General features: G+C 33.2%; 1 protein-coding gene across 1 annotated transcript; it reads left to right on the forward strand.

Annotated features, from left to right (window-relative positions):
• Nucleotides 1–579: 579 nt before the first annotated feature.
• Nucleotides 580–13,325, forward strand: c9h16orf87 (chromosome 9 C16orf87 homolog). Its single transcript, XM_039763135.1, has 4 exons — nt 580–886; nt 1,835–1,931; nt 5,499–5,681; nt 11,427–13,325. Exons 1-4 carry the CDS (start codon nt 821–823, stop codon nt 11,543–11,545), a joined length of 465 nt encoding a protein of 154 aa, XP_039619069.1. The 5' UTR covers nt 580–820; the 3' UTR covers nt 11,546–13,325.
• The last annotated feature ends 752 nt before the right edge of the window (nt 13,326–14,077 follow it).

A 14,077-nucleotide genomic window follows, 5' to 3' on the forward strand; every position in this document is an offset into this window, starting at 1 on the left:
CGCTCAAGGGGTAGGTTTCCAAGGACAATGCATGGCACCCCATTCCGTGATATTATAATGCAGAGTCCTGCACATGGAATATATTGCATTCAAAACGTGCAAAATTACAATACGTATACTCATCTTATTTCATGCTCATGTGAAAATAAAAACGCAATATTGCCAAACTGTGGGTGCCTATATAGGCAGCATCGGATTCAAGTTCGTAGGCGGTCCACGGCTAGGCCGAATAACACACAGTCACATGTGGTCATGTAGAATCGCCATTTAGCCCAACAAGCACATCATTGGGATGTAAATCATTAACGTTTAATGAGCCACGAAACTATCGGACCTATACACACTTAAAATCGTCATTAATTTCTAACAAATAACTATAATCTGGCATTAAACTACCACTAAACGTTTTAAATTTCATTTTATTACCACCCATTACAGACCAATTGTATAGCAAGCTATTTAAGAAATATTGCGTGCCAGGACATACATTACACTACATTGAATACTATCCAGAGCGAAGGAAAAATTTAAGCGCATGCGCTGTAATGCTTGCACTTTGGTGTGCGTGTGTGTGCCTATGCGCGCGCGTTGCAAACTGAAGCGTTGTGGCCACGGGTAGTGCGCATGCTCAGTTAGTCTGTGCGTGTGTTGCGCAGAGGTAGGGAGCGGAGGGAGTGTGACGAATTGTTTTCTCGGCTGAACTAGAGAGCGAGCTGCTCTTCTCGGCGTCTTCGGGTATAGCAGCGGGCGGAACAAATACTGCAATATTGTTCGCCCAGCTGAAATCTAAAAATCTACACCGCGCAGGGACAAGATAAGTATGTCCGCAAATAAAGCCAAGAAAGTAAAAATGGCTACCAAATCCTGCCCAGACTGCGATCAACAGGTGAGGAAACATTATTTATCTTTAATACTGGAATTTGAAATGTATTGGTATTCTGCTGCCATTGACTGGTCTGTGTGTGTATATGTATGTATGTATGTATGTGTGTGTGTGTGTGTGAGAGATATTAAACCTTGTACTGTGCGGAAGTAAATTACCCAGTTGAAATCATGCTTGGATTTTAGTGAGTTCAGTTAGTCTGCCCAAATAAAAATCATTATAACACATTTATATATAAATATATATTTTTAAATTCTGATTCAACTGGACTTTATATCAGTGTTATGAAAACTTTCAGTTACAGTACTGGCTCAACATTGCCATCAGATGACTTGTACGCATGTTGGTTAAGCGAAAAAATAGACATTTAAATTGAACAATGTAGCCTTCTCAGTGCTTCCATTAGATTTAAATTATGCTTCCTGATGAGTGGTAGTACCGTTTCGAAAAACTGAGTGAACAATGAGATATATTTTAATCCTGGCAGATATCAAATTTCAGACTCGGCATGTACTTTTTTTTTTGTCTGTTCCATTTTATGCGAAAAAGCACGGTGACGAAGACGATACATTTTGACAAATGTACAGAAATTAAATCGGAGTGTAATTTTGTGAACTTGTTTGACTTTGTTAAAATGTAAATATAAATGAAATTTATTGGAATGCACCAACGTGACAAATTCTTGTTTAAAATTAATTCTGGAATTGTCTGTATTAAAGCACGGAATAAGTAATCGGTTGTCATGGCATTTATGTATTTTAAATTAAGCGTACAGTTGTATAATCCAACAGTTATTTATGTGGATATTGTTTCTTTCAGTGTTTGCTTTTGTCGTTGTAAGGCAGTGAGGTGTTGGCCGTGTGTGTGTGTGTTTGGGGGGGCGGGGGCGGGGTGTGTGATATTTAGCTGTGTTTTCGTTACCTGGTGTATTTTTTTTGTGTCTTTTACTAGATTCCAGTAGCATGCAAATCATGTCCTTGTGGCTATGTGTTCATTAGTAGAAAACTCCTGAATGCCAAACAATCTGAGAGATCAGTGCCAACAATAGGTAAGTATTAGTAGTGGTTCTTCAAAATAAAATATATGTAGTTGATGTAGTAATGGCTATGGGGTAAAAAAACAAAATAAATAAAATCCTGCATCATTAAGCATCCTGTTTCAGTGGTAAATGGGGGAGGGAAAACAACTATTCAGTAATTTATTCTGAGAGGCTTGTTTGTTTCTCCATTTAGTTATATCACATCAGTGTAAATATTTTAAACACATAAAACATTAAACTAACTAGAAATAATTAATTCATTTTCATTAACATATTATAATGATGGTACTTTTAATTTTAAAGTAACATAACTTTTGTGTCTGGTGCGGTTTAATTAAAAGAAAATGCAGATGATTTAAGTTGAGCAAATATTTTGGTGATAAACTTATTCCTAGGATTTAATTTTTGAAATGCTAAGATTGACACAGAGTAAGTTATTAGACACGCAAGATGTATAAATAGATGTAAATAACAGTTTTGTCAAAAATACTGGTGTCCTTTATGATGAAAATTTAAAAAGTTAATTTTAGCAGATGCATGATTTCAGAAACCCTGATCTTGCCTGTGAATTGGGTTGAAATACCCAAGAATATTGCTAAGTACTAAACTTCAAATACTAAGGATTTTTTTTTACCCAGTTTTGGGTTGTGTGTGCGAGCATGTCTCAATAACTTGAAACATCTGGATTTCTTCATCCAGAATCCTGGTAGAATTTCATGGAATATTTATGAAATGTAAAGCTTTCTTATTCCCAGCAAGCTAAAATGAATATGTATGCTCTCATACTAAATTGTAAACTTCTTTATTTGATAAAGTAACTAGTAAGTCACTAAATCTTAGTAGTTAAGTAGTATACCATACAGAGAACCAAAACTTAATGTTTCCAATAAAAATACATTATTTACAACTACAGTATTCACTAGTTGTAAACTATTTGAAACTAGAGTATTTATAATTACAACAGTATTTTGTAATTCAAGGCATGAGTCTCTGTCAACAATAATGATGAAACACAGTTTTTTTTTTTTTTTCCATTTTTCATTTATGAACAATTTACACATTATAAGCTTCCAGAAGTTGCCTGCGTGAATGAGTAGAGCCACTAGGAAGGGAGGGGGAGGGCACATTAATGTCTCAAAGCTTAAACTTTGTTCACTCAGCTGCTTAATTTTAACCCTTTCCTAGGTATATTCCTAAGCACATTAATACATATGTTTGCCAGTGTGCCTGTGTAATATTGTTCAAACTTTTCAAAGCACAGTAGTCTGCTTAATATATGAAGGTTAATATAAGTTAATTATAGAAGTTATTGATGCATTAATGTTAGTGTTTAACATTGTTTAGTAGAGTGTAAAGTATCTAGACTTCACAAATTAACCCTTTGTTTGATAGTGTATGCAAGTAAAATGGGAGTGGAGATAGAGTGTTATAAAGTTGATTAATTAATGGGATACGGTCAGCTTTTCTAAGGACTTTTCAGGAGAATAAGTGACTCACTTCTGTCTTTGAGTAATATAACTGACATTCCTTTAAAAATGTTTTTGTTGGCATAAAGACAATTTCTTTTTAGTGTTTCCTGTCTTGCAAAAAATGGTTATTCATTTCTTTATATTCTTTACACTTGGAAAGAAGTAGAAAGCTATAATATGGACAGCTTTGTAATTCTTTGTTAAAAGTAGTGATCATCTGAAAAATTTGGAAAAACTTGCAAAGTAAAATATTTAATTCTCTATAAAAGAGAGATTCTGTTGAAATAATTGTTTCAAGTAAATAAGTTTTGGCTGTTTGGTGTTTCTGTGAAATTAATTAAAAACAGAGTGTGGCCTGATAGTTTGGTTGCATTGGGTTATCTGTGTACTGCCCGCCCCCCAACCACCCCCACCCCCCTTGATCAAATGTTTTGCATGTATTTTTTTAATTTTTTTTTATAAATTGCTTTCATTGCAACAGTCTGCTAAATGAAGAGCAATGGCACCAAGTACATAAGCCTTCATTTGTGTTCCAAAAGAAAATAGCCTCATAGAGAAGAAATCTACTTGATCCAATTCAGGGTTGGGGGCCAAAGGCTATTGCATTAGCTTATGGGTACAAAGTCATGGATAGGGAAGAAGACCGATTATAGGGCCCACTTGTGTACACATCCAGATAGGTACTATTAGGAAATTGCTAGTCAACGTAACCAGCTTTTTTTGGGGGGTTGGGGGGTAAGAAAACCAGAGTACCCAAATGAAAAACCACACAGACACAGGAAGGACATGAATACTACACAGACACAGGAAGGACATGAATACTACACATGAACCATGTCCAGGTGTGAGATTCACAAGCAAGATACTGCGTCCTACCCACATTGTCTCTCTGCCTCCCTAATAGAGAATTTGTACTGTAAATTAAAATTTCATCTGAACTGGCTGTCTTCTGAGTAAATTTGTATGCAAGCTTCAGGCACTGGATCAGACTCGGGCTTGTGAAAAACATTAACAGAAAGATAATTGATACCCATAAAGCAATGAAGAAAATCTCTATACAGTTAGAACTGAAAATATAGTTTAAGTACAATATTTGTATTGCTACAATTTGCTGGCTGTATTTTGGCTTAACACGGTATTGGAATAAATCTTGCAAATTAAAATTATGTATCCCTGTTCATATTCCCCCCCAAAAAATGTAAAAATAATTCTAAACAACATTCATTTTGAGATATTGTAAAAATGATGTAACCATTCCATGACTAATTTGCAAATGCATCAAAAGATATTTGGACTTCCAGCCATTTACCCTGCCTTGTGGTGCTGGTGCTTATCTATGATTATATAGGCTGGAGTTCAGATTATAATGCTGCAGAGTTTCAGATGATCTAATTTAACATTTCTTCATTTGAAATAAACAAAGAAAAACAGTCCTCTTAAAGATTTTGCATATATGAGGTTTGTTTCTTTTAGTAGCTGGTCAAAAGGTGCCTGTACCAGAACTAATATGAACAATTTGCCTTATATTGTAATGCACTTAAAGCTAATCTTATTTTGTTATAGTGAGGAAAAAATGAAATTTGTACTCTCTTAGTACACTTTAACACTGTCTTGATATATTTTTTAAAAGTTTCTGAATTAGCATCTCTTCCCCAAAAATGATGTTTTGTGGTCATACTTCTAATAAGATTTTGTCAATATGATGAACCTCTTTCATGAGTTATTTTTTCTGATAAATTTAGAAACTGTGATTCATTATATTTCAGATTAAAGTTTTAGAACCACTGCTGTGTTTATAAATTAGTTTATTAAATTGTCCATTTTACTAAGTGATTATGTATCCTTCTATAAAAACCAGGAGGAATTATCTTAACTTTAGAAATATACACATGTTAATGTGTTTACTGCTTTTTCTCCTGCCTTATTTATATAGTATTAAATATAAAACATGAGCATCACTTTAATATGTAATTAATACTTCATTTTATTTAAATTGGCAAGTATAAAAATAGGTTCATGGCTAATAATTTCTTTTCAAAGTCAATAATTTGGAAATATATACACAAACAGAAAGCATTAATGTTAAATCTACCCTGAAATTTTACAGAGAGCAAATCGGATGCTAAGAGGAGAAGAACTGAAAGAATTCGCAGAGAAAAAATTAATTCATCTTCTTCTAAAGACTTGGAAAACAGAAAGCGTTCTAGGACAAACAGCCATTCTGAACATATTCGCAGAGGCAGGGGACGGCCTAAGACAGTGCCGGGTAAAAGGCTTGAAGAAGAGAAAGGTAAGAAACTTTGCTCTTTAGCTTGTAAAAATATGATTTCTAACTTTTCAATGTATTGTGGAACAGGGATGAATATTTTATTCTTAAGGGGAGATTTCAGGAACAGGTTAATTTTAAATGCATTTGACAAAATGCCAGTGTCTCATAAATAAACCTCTAATACATTAAGAAGATGTACCGGTACTATATTCACAATTAAAACAATAGTGAATCTGATATTTATTTTTAATTGGATGGATATTAGCATTGTTCTCCTTTTTTCATTCATTCATAATTTATTTTGGCAGCAACTGGGATGCATCTACTTGTATTTAAGCATTTTGTTGCAGAGTCCACTTGCCCAATTTCTATCTTAATGCTATCTTATATTTTGTTTTCTTGACAAGTTCATAATATTCTTATAACATAAGTACAATCTGTCAGATGTTATTTGATGATATAGAAATCATAATGTATAAAAGCAATGTAAAAATACATAAATAATATCATATTACTACTGATTGTTTTTAGAAAACCTCACTTTTTCCAGTTTTTCCCCAAATTTAATCATTTGAAATATAATGAATGGGCTATGGTGAAAAGGTAAGTGGTCAACCTCTGGAGGTTTAAATTTAAAGTTTAGGTTAGCAAAAAAAAAAAAAAACAGGAAATTTCAGAATATTACAAATGGGCAATTTTCAGGAAACAACTAATAGGTTACAACTTACAGATGTTCTGCAGCAATTCAATTAAATTAGGCCTCAAGTTAAAGCAAACGATTTGCACAGGTGTCCCAAGTTCTGTTGCTGACTTAGAAACCCTCTTGTCTGTCTGTCTTAAAGCAGAGTTGGAACAGACTGTTTTACTACACCCTCTGAAATATGAAGTACTACTTGGACAATATTACATTGTAGAATGTTGTAAATTCCAGTGATAATGGCACAAATGGAATATGTTAGATCAGCTTTACCCTTAGAAGTGTGGGCCTTTGATTTTTTTTTTTTTTGACACAATTTTTTTAAATGAAAGTGTCGGTGAGTTGAGTGTCCTACGCAGTCCAAAGGTAATTGGAAAATGGAAGAAAGTCTTGATAGGAAGATATCTGGCAAACCCAAAGTCACAGCCCAATCTGAAGACAGGTTTCTGAGGGTCTCCAGCTTGCCTGATAGGCGCCTCACAGCACAACAGCTTCAAGTACAGCTTAACAGTAGTCGAAGAAAGCAAGTTTCTGTTTCTACTGTGAAGAGGAGGGTGTTTGTGCTGCTGGTTTGACAGGGTGAGTGGAAGTATGAATCCTATTCCTTTAAAGGACAAAAACAAGGCTTTGAAATACTGGATGTGGACTACTGCAGACTTGAAGAAAGTCTTACAGACTGATTAATCAAAATTTGAAATCTTAGGATCATCACAAAGGGTGTTTGTAGACTGATGAGTTGGTGAAAGGATGTTTTATCACTGTGTGACGCCACCTGTCAAACATGGAGGAGGAAGTGTGAAGGTCTGAGTTTTGTTTTTTTGTTTTCTTTTTTTCTTCAGGCAGAGTTGGTGACTTGCACAGAGTGATTGTCATTCTGAATCAAAAGGGTTACCACAGTTTGGCTGTTATATCAGCAAAAGGGGACTGCTTTGATGAATCAAAAATTTAAATGAAATACTTAATGATTCCTTGACTTTTTATTTGCCATTGTTTATTTGTTCTATGCCTTGATTTCATGAATCATTAAGAGATTAAACTGTTGTATTTCAATAAAAATTGAAAAAAACTGAGGTGTTCTAAAACTATTGATTGTGTGTGTGTGTGTGTGTACACATGTACATGAGTGTGTATATATTCGAATGCTGCATTATAAATATGTAATATCATCCAGAGTAATATTTGTGTTCATTGTTTGTTTGTCCTGTAAGTGTTTACTTTTAGTTTGTGGTGTTTGCTATTAATTCAAGAGTAGGTACATATCATAAAAACAATATTATTATATCTTAATGTCAGTATAATGTATTTTATTAAACAGTAGTGTTTTTTTTCATATTGTATAAGTTTACTATTAAAAACATTAATTCTAACCATAATAAATATGTATGTCGTTAAAATACTAGTCAAATGAATGTCAGTTTGCTTGAATTGTGACATGCAGATAAAGATCAAATTGAAGTTTGTTGAACGTGTGCAATATCATTTATGCTAAAACTTTAATTCAGTAAAGAACTCTTAAATGGACAAAACACGTGATGTTTGCAAGTTGCTGTATTCTGAGCCAGGCTGGTAACTATTACTAAATACAGTTACATGTTAATGTTACAATAACTATCTGTCAAGCTTTACTTATTACATTTGAAGAAAGTCCCCTTTTAATGGGAATTGCAAATGATGTCTGAATATGTTAGAATGACCTAATAGCTTCTCTAGCAGCTCTTACAGTTTCAGATTTGACCAGTAGCCTGGTGTAGTGTAGACTTAATAAGGTTAACATTTAAATTAACTGGAAATTTATTACAACTAGAATTACTAGTCTGATTTGAAATATTACAAGAAAACGTGTGAAAATAATAAATGTTAAACATATATATATACTCAAAAAGTGTTTGTGGCCCTCGTTTGTGGCGATTGGGTCAGGATTACTAGAAGCTGGTCTATAAACCCACATATTTTTGGCCTTTTTACTTTAGTTATAAAAAAGTAAAGAAAATGAAATGGCCACTTTTAAAACTTTTGGTTATTTCTATGATATTTAAAGAGATTTTATATTTACAACCAGCTGTCTACAATAGTAAACCAGTCCATACCACTTTTTCAAACTCTTTACTGTTTATCAGTCTGGTGAAATAAATACTTTTCCTTTACTGTAAACCCATTTTTAGCTCAGTTTCCCAATTACATAGCTGAGCATACTTAACTATGTTTGTTAAAATTATTCAATGTATGTATGAGTCATTATACATACTACTGTTTGATTTCTGCACTGATGATTCATTCCAGCACAGTAATATGATTTTACTAAGTACCAATTGCAGATTGCCCTCTCCTCTCTTTTGCAATAGCAACAGCTAGATTCTTTTGCTAATACCAATGATTTTGCAGTACAGTCATATTAATGGAGAACAGAAGGGGTGGGCAAAGCTGTTCTGCAGTAAAACACGTTTTCTTCCTTGTCTTCATTATGATTATGCTTCACTCAACATATAGGCTAACGTTTATTTTTCATTTTGTGATTTTTATATGGAAGTTTAATGAAAATTTCTGTAGCACACAAAATATAGTGAAGAATTATAATGACCTGTTCTTAGTGTAATGTTTGCTATTATTACAGTACTTAGTGCATTTAATCCAGTATAGTTTTATATCTACAATATTTAAAGCAAAATTAAATCAGCATAAGTGAAAGATGTCAAATAGTTTTTTTTTATTTACTAAGAACATTTTTCACAAAATCTTAAACTTCTCCACACTTTATTTAGATATGCTATCTCTAGGTTTATGAGTAATAGTGCAGATTGCTTTGCATATAATTGTTAAAAAGGTGCTAAGTTTTCTTATGTAAAGCATTTATATAAAAGTTTAGAAATATATATATTGTGACAGTAGATGGCGCTATACCCACGCTTGGCCTGTCACAGACAGACGCAGGAGGCACACTAATAAACAAATAAATGTTTTTATTTTCTTTCTTCACCTGTGGATAATGTCTTTCCCGTTCCCACAAGCCACAACACAGTCCAAAGCACAACACTGCACAATACTTTACTTTTACTCTTGTCTTTTTCCTCCACTCTTCCTCGGCAAGCTTTGTCTCCCTCCTTCCAACCCTGGCTCCCGGAGTGGTGACTGCTGGCTCCAGGTACTCGTTGTCCTACTTCCGGCAGCACTTCCGGGTGTGGTGTAAAACCTGCCCAAGACAGCTCAGCAGCTGTTGCAGAACCCCCTGGCGGCAACCCCGGATCCCAATAGGGCTGTAGATAACTCCAACTCCCATGAAGCCCTGTTGGGAATCTGAGGCACCACTGCAACCCATGGGAGTTGCCATCTAACGTCCCTGGGGAAGGTACTGTTCTGCCCATGCTTGCTTCCCCGATCTTCTCCGTGATGAGGCACCCTGGCTGTCTGTGACAACATATATTGAAATTTGAGAAAAGTAAATATGCTGACCCATGAGTGAAGACATTACAGCCTAGCTAATCATCATTACCGTTAAGCAGTTTTATAATCGGAAATCCAAATTAGTCTAATAGGAAAACACTTTAAACAAAATGTGTTGTCTTTGTACATTTTGTACATTACTTTGTACATTTACTTGTACATTTTTCACATTCTATTGCCTTAAAATACAATTTAGAATGTAATCAAGTAGTGAGTAATAAAAAAGAGACTTTCATCATAAAACATTTACACAAGTGTTCCAAAATATATTAAGAATTAAACAAAAAAGGGGCAATATAGAAAAAATTTCAATATACCATTTTGTAGTTGTTGGATTCGAGGTCTTTCTCCAACTCACCGGCCTCTTTTGATTCTAGATGCTTTACCCACAATTGGGTGGTTTTCACACACACATACATGTGCGTGTCCATTTGTCTGACTACACTGAATTGGGCTGTTGTGTGGATATTTGTCCTTTACAGTAAAATTGCATGCTGTTCTGGGTTAAGTGTGTTTCCATTGTTTTTTAGAAAAAGTGCTTACATTGAAAAGTCTTCAGCTCATAACTTACCATGCCTTTATGACAAATTAAACATGAATTAAGTTAGTTTTTGCAAAAATCTTTAAATTGTACATGTGTTTACTAATCAAACGTGTCCATCTTGGTAGTTTTAGCGGTTTAAAATACTTTTAAGTAAATAACCAAGTCGTTCTTTATTAACTGTAAATAAACATGGCCTGTATGGGGTGATGCACAATAATTTTGCAAAGAAATTGGAGTTGATTATTAATGGCAATTTTGATTTAACTAAAAATTTAATTTATTGTTCAGTTGAAACATACTTGTATCACATCATCTCAGTATTAAAGTACTGTATTTCTGTGGCAGCAGAATTGTTTTATGGGTAACTTGATGCTGTATACTAGAAAGGAAGAGGAGGCTTGACATTTGTGGCAGATGATAAAAAATAAAACTTGCTGCAGACTTTCAAACTAATGATTTAAAATCATTTCCCTACAGAAGAATGAGTAAAGCATTAAGCAGAAAACAATCATGTGGTTCAAAAATTATGTTCAGTTTCAAAGCCAAGACCTTACTAGGCCTTGAAAAATAAAGATGTTCACCCCTCATGAAAAAAGCTTGTACTATTCTTAAATAAAGAAAAGGCAAAAAATGCACCATGGCTCTTTTAAGTTTTTTTTTTTAACTTCTACGTAAAATTACTCACTGCTGTTATAACTGCTGAAGGGGCCTTCCATTTTCTGTTGACTCATGGGTTGTGAAGATGTTTGCAATCAAAGCATTTTTAAAATATTTTTTGACTACAACCCAACCAGATATGCAGTCCTAATGTAAAAGACACTGAGAGTCTAATTTCAAAATACACATTACACAATACACAATTACACCAGTATCTGAATATAGATAATGCCCTGACCATTAATTGCAAAGCTAAAGTACAGCTAACCTTTTTTTGACTTTAGACTTTACATTTGTATCAGGTTTATAGGAAACATTAACTAAGGAAGAGGCAGTCTCTAATTGTTTTTAAATGAATATAATATTTGATTCTTACATTACTAACAGGATCACATACTGCAGTTCTGATGATTTTTTTTTTTCTTTGCAGAACGACAAGAAAAGGAAGTTGACATATATGCAAATCTTTCAGATGAAAAAGCATTTGTCTTTTCGGTGGCTTTAGCAGAAATCAACAGGAAAATCCTCAATCAGAGGCTGATTTTATAATGTTTGTTACTAATAACAATAAAAAGGACCTGCGTCTGAGATATTCTTGAATAATTAAAGACTTCTGATATGGTGAAGATACCTGGAAAACTTCTCAGTGAATGAAGGACGGTTCTGGGCTTCAAATAAGGCCTGGCTGTTTCTATTGTGTTAGCAATATGTAATTTATAGGCATGTGGTACATAAAGAGCTTGTATTTTTATAATTTGAGTATGTCATGAAAGCTTAATTACATGTATGTTACCTTAATTCAAAGATGTTGCTGGCAAACTGCTAAACTCAATTGTTTTATTAAATATAAGAAAAACATATGCACCTAGTTTCCAGGAAAATTTCTCAGAAGTAGGTTTTTGACATACATTTGAATGCTTAGACAGCTGTAACTACATTAGAGTGTTTTTGGTTTTGGTCACTTAATCTTGGATTGGGTGTGTTCCAGCATTTTTACATCTTTGAAGCCTTAGTTTAAATGAACATTTTAAAAATGCCTGTTAGTGGCTAGCAGGAAGAAAAACAAAATGCACTTTAACAATGGCCACGTTTATATCAGTTAATTTATAATGATCTGGCATGCACTCCTTACATTTTTTTTCTTAATTTTTTACACTTATTTTAAATACAATTTTAAACCTCCTATACACAAATAAGTAAAATATCCTATTTATTTAGTCACAATTTTCCTTGTAGAATAAAAAAGTTTGAAAACGTTGATTTTTAACATCCTAATTTATAGTAAAAATGTGTCTTTAAACCTAACTGCACTGTATCCCTTGTACCATTTTGGATGCCTGCTAGTAAACATTCATTTTCTTTGGGAATTTGGGATTTTTTTATTTGAATTTAACTTTGCTTAAGTGAAGATTCCTGCCAGCCTCAAGTAATAGAAATAATCCTTACTAACTACACTGTTGGAAACAGTTAGGGGGTGGATATGTTGTTTTTGGCAACTTTTATTAAATACCCTGGCTTCTTACTGAAATTGTACTGTTTAGAGCATTATAATATAAATATGTGGTATGTCTCCATATCTCATACGCTAGAGAATGGGCTTAGAATGAGGAATACAGTGTTAAATTTTGATTTAGGAGTAAATCAGAACTTCAAAAACTTTTGTGACAATTTGTGATATTCACATTTGTTAAAATCTGGAATGAATTTGTGTTCTTTATCATATCTAACCCATTTTCATTTTTGAAGCTGTTTGATTTGAATTCCAGAGAGATGAGTGCATTATAGTTGATCATGTACTCTCTGTGATTACTGTGACTATTTAAAAAAAATATATAATTTCATGTTTTCTTTAAAGGAAAAAAGTATTTTCTGATGTGGCTTTCTTAGTTGCTGTTTGTTAGGCTATTAAGCAAATGATCCTATTACCTGTTATTTTCTGTTATTACTAATGAGAAGGATTTGGACATCAGTCTGTACATTTATCAGCAACAAAACGTAATCTTAAAGCAACACACTTATCATACATTGAGTTTTTTTTTAATGTACAGCAAATTAGATACAGCATTTTAAAGTATGCTAAATAAAATGAAAGTTCTGTCTTACAATGATAGTGTAAAGGTTTCCTGAAATATTTGTAAATGTGTTTAGGGTAACAATTTTGATATAAGTGCCATGAAGAATTTAAAAATTAATGACAGCATTATGGCACAACCAGTTTTTACATGCTAAGCTAGCACAATGGTTTGATTTTTTTCCTAGTACAAGTAAAACGCATGACAAATGTTTCACTCTGCATGCAATTATTTTATGACACAGTAAAAAAAATAGCCATAAGCACCAGGATTTTGTGCAATCTGTAACTGCCAACTTGATCTGTTAGTTTTTCAAAATTTCATAGCATAATGGTTTTGTTGCATTGCCTCCATTTTATAATGGTTACATTCCTATTCCTATTCCGATTACACTTTGTGCAGAATAAGGTATCTCAGAGTGCAAATGGCTGAAAAGCAATGTTTCTGATTATACCTAGCAGTTTATTGTGAGTAAGACAAAATGACAGTGTCTGATTTGATAGTCTACCTTGGTCTTTTTAAAAAAACTTGGAAATAATGGATGAGTAATTAAGTTGCATTTGCCAGAAAGTCAAAATGTTTGCTGTACAGACTGCAGCGTTCACTATTTATACATATCTATTTTGCTGTCTTATTATTCATTAAAATTCTAAATTTTTAATTTGTTGTTTTTTGTTCATTTTTTATAAACTAACTGTTTACAGTTATGCAGCCTTAAATTGTGCATGTGTGTTTACAGTGTGTGTGTATGTATGTGTGTATATATGTATAAATATAAATATATAAAAATCCTGCTATTGATTAGCAGGCAGCAAGGTAAGTTATTTGTCGATGTTTACATCTCTATATAATCATGCCTAATCAAATAAAAAAGCAATCTTAGTGTCAGTTATCAAAATAAACCTATATGTGACATTTATGTGGAAGAATTTTTCTCCAACTAGAATACAATTCAAAAACTGTTTATTGACAGTTATTAATTGGTATGATAATTGTAACTATTCATTTT

Source organism: Polypterus senegalus, chromosome 9, assembly GCF_016835505.1.
Source record: "Polypterus senegalus isolate Bchr_013 chromosome 9, ASM1683550v1, whole genome shotgun sequence".
NCBI classification, from domain to species: domain Eukaryota; kingdom Metazoa; phylum Chordata; class Cladistia; order Polypteriformes; family Polypteridae; genus Polypterus; species Polypterus senegalus.

Excerpts from the sequence above, each read along its gene's own strand:
- c9h16orf87 (XM_039763135.1), top strand. The coding sequence starts at position 821 with ATGTCCGCAAATAAAGCCAAGAAAGTAAAAATGGCTACCAAATCCTGC. Across the intron at positions 887-1,834 it reads GCCCAGACTGCGATCAACAG|ATTCCAGTAGCATGCAAATC; the intron begins GTGAGGAAACAT and ends GTCTTTTACTAG. Across the intron at positions 5,682-11,426 it reads AAGGCTTGAAGAAGAGAAAG|AACGACAAGAAAAGGAAGTT; the intron begins GTAAGAAACTTT and ends TTTTCTTTGCAG.